The sequence below is a fragment of the Osmia lignaria genome, chromosome 3 (genome assembly GCF_051020975.1).
Source record: "Osmia lignaria lignaria isolate PbOS001 chromosome 3, iyOsmLign1, whole genome shotgun sequence".
Taxonomy (NCBI): Eukaryota; Metazoa; Arthropoda; class Insecta; order Hymenoptera; family Megachilidae; genus Osmia; species Osmia lignaria.
Genome location: NC_135034.1, coordinates 5,678,917 through 5,691,060, shown reverse-complemented (window position 1 = coordinate 5,691,060; position 12,144 = coordinate 5,678,917). Strand labels below are relative to the sequence as shown.

Here is a 12,144-nt window from a genome sequence, read left to right as displayed (position 1 = left end):
AGAGGGTACTAGAGTGTTACTAAAGTAACAACGAATAGATCGAATCGATCGTGGAAATCGTATAATCTTGAATCACGATAGGAAAGAAACGGAACAAGATTTGAATTATAATATACGAGACGAGAATTAGACACGTACCGGGATGAATCTTTTTTTTTTTTTTTTTTACAAGCCATTTTCTCGTCGGATTACCACGACTAATTCGCATGACTACGGTTTCTGGGCTTCGATCTTCGTGTAGATGACGGATCGATGGCGATTCGACGCGTGAAATTCGAAAGCAACCAACGAAATACACGCGGTAATGACTGGGTAATAATCGAGACCGTGGCTCGCGTTGTAAACGATTCGAAAAAATCGTTAACTGGCCGGAAATCGGTAATCGGCTGGAATAATCGGTTCCTTTTATATCTGCTTACGTTTTTCTCTTCCTTTCGCGTCGCATTAGTCGCGGACACGCATTTTTCTACGTAAAAACGAAACACCAGAGGGTGGATGCCGGTAGAGGGTCGGCCCTTTTTCTCTTTAACCGAACTCGAGCTGCGCATATTCCCTCTGGTAACGAGAGAAACACCCCCTCCAGGGTCTATCCCTTTCGATAGACTTTAGAAATAATTTTCATATTTCGATTCCGGAGACTATCGCTAATTATTCCCTTTTCTTCGACTGCCTACAATTACCTGTTCGTCCACGAAACTCATCGGGCAAACGGGATATCCTAATCGTACGGTTCATTATGAACGTGCGCACGCTCGCGATGACTATGACTGATGCTAAACCACGACGAATTGCGATGCACATTACGAATAAATATCGCACTCTTTGCTTGGTCGGGTTTAATGTGCCCGCTCGCGTGATTGCCACTTGGGTGGGTTTTGAAAATGCATCGCTCCAGACCCCGGAGACATTACGTTTAATTAAATTTTACCGTGTCATACGACGATTATCTTGCATCGGGGGCGAGCAAAAACATTTAATTCGATGCTTCAGTAAATTCTTTATGCACCCGTGTATCTTTCCACCGTTTCTTTCACCGTACGCGATCGTAACGAGTATATTGCAAGGGTAATGAAAGAAATACCTATCGAAGAGATGAAAAACGCGTGGACCTTGTGGAAATTCGAAATTCTCTCGCGAAAATGGTGATTCTAAAGGACGTCGGTTGGCGAAGCGATTCAAACGATTCCGAGCTCCGCCATCTATCTTCTGGCACGTTGGTAGCGAAGAAAGAAGGCATAATTAAATTAAATTAAGCCCGGCTCTCTCGGTCTCCGCTCCTCTCTCCTTTCCGCTGTCCTACCAACGGCGATAGTCGACGCCGCCTTTATTTGCAAGCAATTTGCGCTCGCGGATCGTGCTGCAAAAAATCAGAAAATAATGCTGCCGTATTAATCATATCCCTCCGCCCTTGTTCCTCTCCTTCCTCTTTCGCTTCTGTCTGTCCGTGCCCCCCTTCACACATTCCTTGCTCGTCCGCGTACCGACATACTTACGCCTCGTCCTCGCATATTTACTACCAAAAAACATCGCATCCGTGCTAACACAATTTAGTGCACTATTTAATACGCTCTGTGAGACTTCTCGGCTGCAAGAAACTCTTGTTAGATGGATTTCGAAACGTAGAAAGTCACGACGACACGAAAGTACGGTGAAGTAATATTCAAAGCAACCAGTTTCAGGAAGATCTATACAAAGAAATTTATTTTTTTAACGATCGCCAATCGTTCATCACCTGAAATCGTACGAACAATTATTACTTATGTAAGAAATCACAATCTTACGTTTAATGAAAATTAAACATAGGAGAGGAGTGTATTTACACGTGATTCTGGAATCGTGTAGAGGAGATCGTATCGTATTTATTAACAGTCTCGATGATAATGCAAAGTTCAGGATTTCTTCGACTTCTTCACGGGCTCGAGACCGCTGCCGTACTCGGAGGTGTTGAGCATCCTGACTCTCTTCAGCAACCCGGTCTTCCGCTCGTCAGCTTGACGCTTGTGGTGTTGCTTCTTTGCCGGCTCCCCGTCGGGCCTGAAAACGCAGAGACGCTCCTTAATCGTCGCATTAGGGCTAACCCGCAATTTTCGGTAATTCGACGTAAACGACATGTGGCGAGGACAGAGCGAGGTAATCGAAAATCGACAAAAAATTGTCGACCCAGGCGAAATACACCCCCTGCTCCGCGACGCTGGAATTCCGACAACTGCCGTGCCGAATTTCACCTTCGCCACCAACTTTTTTCCTCCCTCCTACCCGTGGAAACAACAAACTGTTTAAAAAAGAAAAAGAAAAAAGGACATTTCATCCGCAAAAACTCTGGTACCATAAACTCTGAAATTTCAAGGAAACTGATAGACTTGTTTCCAGTTAAAGCGGCGAAAAGGAGATGCGATAACAGAAGTGGTATTTCAAAAGGTTAAAGCAGAATTTATATTTCGACTCGGGTCACGAGGAACCCTCGGCGATCCGTGGGCAGGAAGGATGGTGTTTCGTGCGACTAGTACACCCGCACACGAAGCGGATACACGCGTTTAAGCACGCACACATAGGTGAACGTAATCGCAGCCACAGAGGCGTATATACACACCGTGGGTCTCTCGATCCATTGGACCGTCAGCTCGGTGCCCGCCTTTCACCCATTAAAACGGACTTGTTCGCTCTCTCGACGGGTGTGGAGGGTATACCCGTCGCTTAGCCGTTCTGTGCATCGAAAGCACGCCCATTCAAATAGCGTGAAACAAATTAGTGGCTAACGTTGGACCTAGGAGACCCACCGTGCGTGTCGTCGAGCGATCGAAATTGTCAGCAGGAACCATTTCAAAATTTAAACCAATCTCTGTACAGTGAACGGGGTAAAAAGAGCGAAAGCGTGGGAGTAATTCAGCTGACTGCAGGGAGAACAAAGAGGTGACCGTTCCATCAGGAGGTTGCAGCGTTATGGTTGACCAAGCAAACGCGAGTTGCACCGGAAAAAATAGAGATCCTGACGGCAAGGGAAACCATAAATACGTAAAAGCTAAAAAAAAGGAAAAAAAGGAAGGTAGCGAACGATGAGGAGAAAATCAGAGCGACGGTGTACGAGATTTCCAGAAAGAGAGGATAAGGGCGAGAAGGAGAGGGAGCGAGGCGAAGGGCGAAGAGCGAAGAGGGAGGCTCGTGCTCGTCCCGTGGTTTCCGTAAATGGCGCAGCCAGGGCCGGAAGTGGCGGTCGCATCAGTCTGTTTAATAGCCGTATTGTATAATTGTGAACAATGGAGGGACAGAGAGTCGTCGGTCGGAGAGAGAAGAGGAGAAGCCTGGAGAAGGGCAGAAGCCAGCCGAATGCCATGTGAAATGCATACCCGGGAGAAAGATGGACAGAGAGCCGCGATTTCCGTGAACGAGTGAGGGAGAAGCAAAGTTAGATGGAGAGAAACAAAGAGGAAACGGAGAGGGAGATGGTGAACGAGGAGGATGAGCAGGACGAGAGCCGTATGGCTTATGGCTGCCAGCCACCGTACACCACGTCCGCCCGTTCGTCGTACATGACGAATGACACAAAGCGACAGTTTTGACGTGTCCTAGCCTCTCTAGGAACCACGAGCTGTCCTCTCGCTACGTTTGCCTCTACCTATCTGTTAACACACGTGGTTGCGTTTGTTAGGCACCGTGAAAGGGAGGGAAAGAGAGGGCAGAGATATCGGGCGGGTAGCCACAGTTAACACGCCAAGCCACGCATGAATCCGTCATTAATACAGCCAGTTCTCTCGTCTCCGCGATTGTCTAACTCGCAGGGTACGTCCACCAAGTGGTCGGCCCACGGTCTGATTACGGGAATCCTTCCGTTCCAAGATTCTCTGCTCCTTTTGTTCTCTACGTTCACTCTGGTGACAATTGCTAGCAGTAAACGGTAAAAGAATCGAGAAACTTACTTTTCGTTCACAAGCCTGTTGTTATGCTGCGCTTTAGAACTGTCCTCGCGGATCTTCTTCCCTACCACTCCGATACGTTGCGGAGTTTCCCTCAACGCGAAGCTCTTGGCAAAGTGACCCAGATGAACGTTCTTCCGGTTGAAGATCTCGCGCATGTCCCGAGGGTAGCTAGAGTAGAATCTTATCCAAGAGGTGTACGCTGAAAATCATGAAAAGACTCGGTTATTAGAGCCGACAACCCCAACTTTTCATCGTGGTTAATCGTCCATCGGGGCGAATTTGAACAATGTCCGACGAGCGGTGCGAACGAAATCTCCGAGTAACCTTCCCCGCCCCCACGTATAAATGAGGCCACGTGCACCGCAATTCGGACCTAATGATTGGCTGCGTGTAACGCGCCCTTATTAATCGAGCTTCCATTAAGTTCTACTGGGGTTAGCGATTTTCTCGAGTGTGTATGTGGCCCGTGGCGAGCTATTAAGAGGCATTAACGGGGGTCGAGTCAAGTGCTGTGGCTAATAGTCAGCCCCTTATCCCCTCTTAGCTACCCCTAGCTTCCGTGCGCGGCTGAGAAACTTAGGGGTTCACCGATCCTGAGAGAACTTGACATGTGCCAGTGTTACTGTCATCCCGTGCGAAAAATCTACCGTCAAGTGCTTCTCGGTCTGCTCTTTTGACGGATCGGTAAATCTACCCCTCGTAAATTTACGTCCTAACATGAAAACTGCAATTACTCGTGTCGAAAAAGATACTCGTCCAGACAATTCTACTTTAGCCAAGAAAAGTTAAACGTGTTTAATTTCGATAATTCACGGGTTCCAGCTTATGTCTTGACAGTTTCCGACTGAATTTCCGTCTGCCCCGACTCGTTTCTTCCGTACGTAAGAAAGTTGCAAAGATCTTTGTCTGGTGGCAGGGTGTTGGGCGTTGAAAAGGGAGAAATGTTTTTCTCCATTTAGCGCATAAATCAGTCGCGGGGGTGGTATCTAGACGAGAACCGAGAGGAAGGGGGAGAGAAGGGAGGAAGGGTGGTGGAAGAGTAAGGGGTGGTATTGTTCCTAAGTGATGTAACTGCGTCTTATTGTATTTGTATCCTGTATCGCATTGTTAAGAGTCTCTCGCCACAAAGCGTAAGTGGTTTTGGCGGAAGCCACATTCAGTGGTTGGATTGTGTCGGCCACCCCCATGCGAAAAGCGTACCGCCGGTCTATACTACCTTCAATCTAACTCCTTGCTTACGTTTTAACTACCATCTTTTCAGTAAACTATCAAAGATTTTACTCGGTAAAAGATTTTGTCCTTCAACCGCTGTTTAATATTTTTATTAAATACTAACTTTATTGAAACGTTAACCAAAGAGGAATACTGATCTCTTAAATCCACCGGTATAAGCATGGATCAGTGTAAATATGTAAATAAGATTATATATGCTGATGCGTTTTAAAGAGGGGTATATTTGTCCGTTGGAAATCCGTTTGCCGAAAGTTACTTCGAAAAGGGTATAGGTAAGAGCTGGTATAAAGGACGACACATATATACGAGATGGAATGGATGAATCTCTTGGGTTAGAGGCAGGGGTCGAAGACCAGGGGGTTGTTCTATGGAGTTGTATTCACTATTGAGGGCTGTTCGGCTCTATTGGGGTGATAATGTTACGAATTAGCGAGATTTCCACTTCTACACACGCTGCCCGGCCCCTACATCGGTCACGAATTAAATAAATGCTAGGGGTAGGAAAGAACGTACAACGTGGTGGTCATAAATTTCACTTTCCTCTTCTTATAATTGTTCATTGTAAATACTTTTCGCAGAGATACAAATTTGTTTCCACGGTCCAGCTTGTATTTTTCCTATAATCCGTGCCACCCCCACGGGAAGCGCGGCATCGAATAGTCGACGACAATTAATCTATCAATCACCCGGAGCACGTAGAGGAACGGTCAAGTGGTTAACTGTGTACCGTCACTCAAATCTGGAACGGCTAAGCGCTCAAAAACCGTGGCTAACCTTCGTGTAAAGCCAGCCTTGACGTGAGACAACTACGAGAACTCAAAAACCTCTTAGGAAAGATTTATGGTAGTTATTTTTTCGTTTTTGGAATCGATCACCTCAGCCTTTCACAACTACGTTTCTTCTTTCAACTCGGAGAACTGTTGTGTTCGTACGTGCAAGGGTGGTGAATATTACGCACCCTCTGAACCGAAACTCGAATCATCGTATCCTAATGGATTTATTATTGCAGCAAATAAATTCTTCACCCTAACGACCCTAATAGAGCAACCGTGGCATGGCAAACAAGATCATCCTTCCTCGTCCGGGCAGAGAGCGAGAGAGTATGTAAATATTCGAATGACGAACGAAAAGCCGAGACAGAACGAAGCTTCTGTAAACGTGTTCCATAGTATTATGGGAGGGGTTTACTTTATATGCGAATAGGGTGCCCGTTGGAATTGGCTTAGTCTACCCTGAAGTCAGCTCGCTTTCGTTCCGATCCAACTGAACCGAAGTGCCCGCTCTCCCTCGTTCTTCGCTAAATTTTCGTCAACACTTTGTGTTTCAACAACTTGAAATCTTGTTAACTGGAAAACCCTCAAGTTGCGACTTGACCTTTTCTCATAGTTTCAAACTAATTTCGCGTTTTTCATGAAAAGATTAAAAATCTTACCCCGGTGCGCCTTCTCCCGGAGTTTCGAATCTTCCAACACCAAGTTCTCAAATTCATTCTGCAGCGCTATCGCCGCACCATGGGTGGACGTATGCTTTGATAAAGGTGTCATTAATTTATCTAACACATCGTCCATGTTCTCTTCTTTGATTCTAATGCGTCTGGACTCTAACATTCGGACAAAATCAATCTCTGATGGTATCAGAAAGATCACCGCCGAACCGGAAGAACCAACTCGCGCTGTTCTACCGATCCGATGCACGTAATCCCTGGCGGAAGTTGGTCCTGTGTACTGCACCACGCAGTCCACTTTCGGCATGTCCAATCCACGAGCAGCTACATCCTGAGGAAGAAAGAACAAGAGACATTTAATAATAGTGGAACGAACGTCGAACGATATTTATTACGACCGGGCTAACTTCTTTCTCGTATTCATTCACCCTGGCGCCTGGACCATGGCGTCGAATTAATTCGATGAAACAATATGTAAAAGGAAAAGGAAGGAATAAATAAGAAGACAGACACATCCGTATCGTGCCGCGAAAGAATTTTCGGGGCTCCGACGCCCCCTACTGGTGGTCCAGGATTAGTCTCCAGGGCCGTCAAGCAGAAACCCGATGTGCTCCGTTCGGTAAATCATTGGTTAACCGAACGCAAGGAAATCAGGGCCGTGCTCAAACGTTCGCTGTTGGGGTCCCACAGCGGGCGCTCGTAGCCAGCCGTGCGCGTTCACCTTCTTACAAAACGAGAAATCGACGCGGTTTGTAAGACATTTGTACCAGCAGATCGCACGCTTTACAACTCTTGCTGGTTGCTTGTTGCATCAACGACCAAGAAGACACGTTCAATTCGATGGATAATCAAGAAATCAAAGCGTTCATCTTGTCGTGACTGGAAAACGATTCTACCAATTCCTCCCCGTACACATTAACGTTATCCGATAGAGGCTCTGTTATTTCCTCTGGAAAGAAACGTTCTCAGATCATGATAATTGATAAGTTGAAATAAAGCAAGCTCGATTAGAAGTGGACCGAAGGATAGGCTGATAAAGCGAAATCGGTACCGAACGCCTACGCGTGTCCAGATGAAACAAGCAGCCCAGTTGCCACCGGTGCGATCTAACGTAACGAAAAACAGGGACGAGGAGCGATCGATGGCAGCGATTAAGACAAACGATCGTTTAGAAGAGAGGCCGCGATCGTGGCCAAGAGGATCGAGAACGGATCGTCCGTTCAAAACATCTCACTCGGACCATAGATCACCTCCTTGGATCCGGATTCACCACCGCTGAGAGCCGCGGAACATTCCATCCGCGGGGGCTCTCGTGAGTTTTCAACGTGGAAATTAATAACGCTGCCATAGAATCTCCGTACAAGTGATGCTGTAAAATGTAGGCGGTTGCCGTCGTTGTTCATGCTACGAGACTGACGATTCTTGGGCGTCTTAAAAGTGAATCGACGAAAGTTTAGGTAGAAACAATGTTTCCTTGAGTCATTGCACGAAGGAACTGGTTGGAAATTAATTGGCCCGCATTGGATCTAAAGAAGGCAGAAAGGATGATCAAAACCTGTAGCGAGTTACCGTGAAACACGTGTCGAATCGACCATGCGATCGCCTGACGAAAACGAATTAATCTCTGCACTGGGTATATGGTGTCATTCGTTGCGTGTCGCGGGTCATGAATTTTAGTATTCAACCGTTCAACCGTATTTTGACATTTTTTTTTTTTTTTTTTTTTGTATCTCTTTAGTAACCACGAAAGTAACCATTGAAATTCGTTGTCACGATCTATTAGATTTCTTGGCGAAATTTTCTCTCTGTTGCGAGAGAGGGATCGTTAATGCGAGCGTTCGCTGTGTTTGAAAAGTAGAAAACAATTAAAGAAAGGGGCTTGTACATAACGGGCAAACAATCATAATTATACTCGTTACGAAGGCCTCATGTGCGCGCATAATTTTTAACCTCCGGACACAGCGTGGGTCCAGAGATATTAAATTCCGCCCTGAAAGAATAAGCCACGGGGTAATTTACTGCTCGGGGAGTGCCGCTGGGTATCCCTAGCTTTTCTTCTCTTCTTCCCTTCTCTCTCTCTCTTCTTGCTCCTCTTCTTCATTGCTGTTTTATATTAATTTCTATTCTCGCGGAACTGTTTCATTGCTTTCGCAACGCGTCACACGATTTTTTTTCGTTTTTTTTTTTTTTTCGCTAACTGTCGTCTAAAAATAGCTTTTGTGTACAAATCCGCGGAAATTTATCACTTATCTCTTGAGCAACGAAGTTAATGCAAATACGAAAAGAAGATAAATATCGTCAAGTAAAAGTATTTAAAATTAAATAAATTATGTTTGATTATACTTAAATTATGATGCATAAAACAAGAGTGACTGGCCATTCCACTCACCGTACATAGTAGAACTCCGCTGTTTGCCTGTCTGAAAGTCTTGAAGACATCGGTTCGTTCCTTTTGAGTCATGCTGCCGTGTAATCTGAAGAACTCAACGTCGACCAGAGGATCCGAATCATCGTCATCCTCGTCGGCTGGTTTAGTCAATACAGAAGAAAGGATCTCCGTATGATAGTCTACCATGTCTTGAGTTGCCATAAATATTAATATCTTGTGTTGTCCATGGCTCTGTTAACGATACAAAAGACACTTCCCAACGTTACGTCACATAACTAGACATTCGTTAAAAAAAAACAAAATATTATAAATCTACCTGACACTTTCCCGCGATACAGGCGCTCAAAGTAACCATTCTCAGTTTCGGTGGTGTAACAATGTAACTTTGAGTCACGCTTTGCGGAACTATTAAGTCTTCATTCAAATCAGTCGCATCGCCTCCGGTTATTTCCAAATTTTCTTTCGCGGCATCCACGAAAACAGGATGATTCATCGCGAGACCCGCTAATTTTTCTACGGATTGCGTTAAGGTCGCGGAGAGTAAGATCGTTTGTCTCCCACTCTCATTCACGCTATCGTTATTATCTTCCTCTTTTTCCGTACTGTTTTTTAACTCGCTAGATTTCTTCTTGTTTACCGGACCCGAAATGGCCTTCTGTTTATCTAATTTTTTCGATTTAACGTAAGGTTCTCCTTCATCGGAATCATTATCGCTACTCGAGTGATACGTTTGTTTTTCCTCGTCGTTAGTGTCCTCAGATTCTGACCATGCATCTTTGTTCGATTCGATGGAATCATCGTGATTATCAGTTTTCACTTCCTGCTTAGAGTCAGCGTTAGTTGCCATCTGATCGATGTCCTCATCGGTAAAAACCTTTTTAACGTTTCGCTGAAATATTTTCATCGCGTCGTATTCCGTGTTTTCGTTCGGAGTCGAAACCTTTAAAGCACTTACTATGCTGTAATTACATTGTAAAACGGTGTTTTATTAAATAGTCGACGCATTATGTGAATTTAGCTGTAGGGACATATAGGTACCTTGATATATCTTTTTCGTATCCCATGTCAAACATTCTATCTGCCTCGTCCAAAACGAAGTACTTAACGTCGCTTAACTTTAAAGCGGCTGTTCGTTTTATGTGGTCTAACAATCTACCAGGTGTACTGACTAATATGTTACATCCCTTTCTTAATCTAGCTTTCTCTGCTTTCCTCTTTTCACCCCCTGCTAAATATCCCGGTACTATCCACGTAAACGACTAAAATCATTTACAAAAATAATTGGAATATATACATGAAATCAGTTACTAGTTATTCATACACCACTTACTTTTATTAATTTTAAGAAACACTCATAGGTTTGTAGAGCCAACTCTCTAGTTGGTACAACAATGAGTGCTTTCAAACCACTGTTTCTGTTCAACTTTGGCCTAATCCTATGAAGAAACTCAACTATAGGCAAAGCATATGCTAATGTTTTCCCAGAACCAGTCTGAGATCGAATTAAAACATCTTTCCCAGAAAGAATCTGAGGAATTGCTTTCTGTTGAACTATAGTCATTTTAGTGATTTGCATATTTTGTTCCAAATTGGATATCTGGTGAAATGTTTCAAGATCAATAAATCATGATATTATATTGAGATGAATTGCTATTACTTAATACTAACCATAAAAGGGTGTATGTTAAAATCGGTAAAGCTTGTTGCAGCAAAGACTGGCTCATTTATTGGTTTTATTAAACGCTGACCAATATGTGGTATTTCTGGATTATGACCAAACAAGGAAGATATTTTTCCAGCAGCCTTATGCAAACCATATGTACTCTTCTCATTTTCAGTACTAATATTACTCTCATTTGTCAGTTTTCCTGCCTGTTTTTGTTTCTTTTTTTTACTAAGATTTGATTTTTGTACGGTATGAGAAATACTTTTTGACTCATCAAGTCTAGGTTTTGTTTTTGCATTAACATCTTCAATTGAATCTACTTTCCCAAGTGAACTTAATAAACTAACTTCTTCTTTCTCAGGTTCTTTTTGTTTAGAAAATATACTAGCAAGAGTTTTGTTTGAACCTTTATCTGGACCTTTTCTTTTCCTTGCTAATAGGGTTTTACCAAAGTTTTCTTTTGTAACTTTAGTAAATGAGATTATAGGCTCATTAGAAACTTCATTACCCACAGTTAAAGATGACTTATCTGTATCTATATGTTTCTCATCTACTTTCACAGGTGTTTTAACCACCTTTCGTTTAGTTTTGTTATCAATATCTTTAAACTGTACTTTTGATTTTGATTTCTTTTGTACCACAGAAGGTGGACTCTGACTAGTCTTATTGATTTCTTTTAATTTTTGTGTAACAATTAATTTCAAGTGTTTTTGTTTCACTTTCTGTTTAACTGTACTGACTGCCTTACTAGAATCACGTTTTACTTTAGTGCTGTTAACAAGATTTGTTTTCCCTCGAGCTTTCTGACTCCTCATTAAATTAAGAATGGAATCATCATCTATTCTTGTGTTCTATTTAAAAAGAAGAATCTTGTTTTAGCAACAATAAAATAAAAGTATGGTATAACCTCTTACCTTGCCATCACTGGATTGTGTAGAAACGTTTAAACTTATTTCCATATCTTGCACGGTCATTTCGTAGCTTTGTCTTGCTAATTTGCACGTTAAAAATGAACTACTGTTTACACACGTTCAAAGTCAATGAAAAACAAACACAATCACGAGGAACGCGAAACCTAACCTAGAAAGCACATGTCAAACGCACATTACTGTTGCGCTACTAAGGAAACCATGCGCATGCGCGGAACGTAGCGCGCGGCTGGTTTCGAGATTATTATCGAAACTGTCATCGTTTGCCGCGTAAGTTTAATGCGTGATTCAAAATTCGATGAAATCATTCATCGGAGAAGAAATATCTGTATTACTGTTAATACAACTACGCCTTGTAACGTTATGTTTTCCACAGAGATAGTACTATTCACTCGGGATTATCGCGTATAAACGATCAAATAAAATGATATTACGTATACCTCGTCCCTGTTGCGCGTTCGATTATGATAGATTAGTGGCATCATCGATACAACGTGCAACGATTCAGTGAAACATTTATCACGGCAGTTTGATGATCGGTGTTGCCTGGTCGAATGCGCTACGAGGAT

At 43.4% G+C, this 12,144-nt stretch overlaps 1 protein-coding gene across 1 annotated transcript; it reads right to left on the bottom strand.

Annotated features, from left to right (window-relative positions):
- Positions 1-1,837: 1,837 nt before the first annotated feature.
- On the bottom strand, positions 1,838-11,702 carry LOC117605237 (ATP-dependent DNA helicase DDX31). The gene is made up of 9 exons (XM_034326317.2): positions 11,561-11,702; positions 10,649-11,497; positions 10,311-10,577; positions 10,019-10,239; positions 9,297-9,939; positions 8,981-9,211; positions 6,580-6,922; positions 3,915-4,113; positions 1,838-2,034 (listed from the first exon to the last, which is right to left on the bottom strand). Exons 1-9 carry the CDS (start codon positions 11,618-11,620, stop codon positions 1,890-1,892), a joined length of 2,958 nt encoding a protein of 985 aa, XP_034182208.2. The 5' UTR covers positions 11,621-11,702; the 3' UTR covers positions 1,838-1,889.
- Positions 11,703-12,144: the final 442 nt, after the last annotated feature.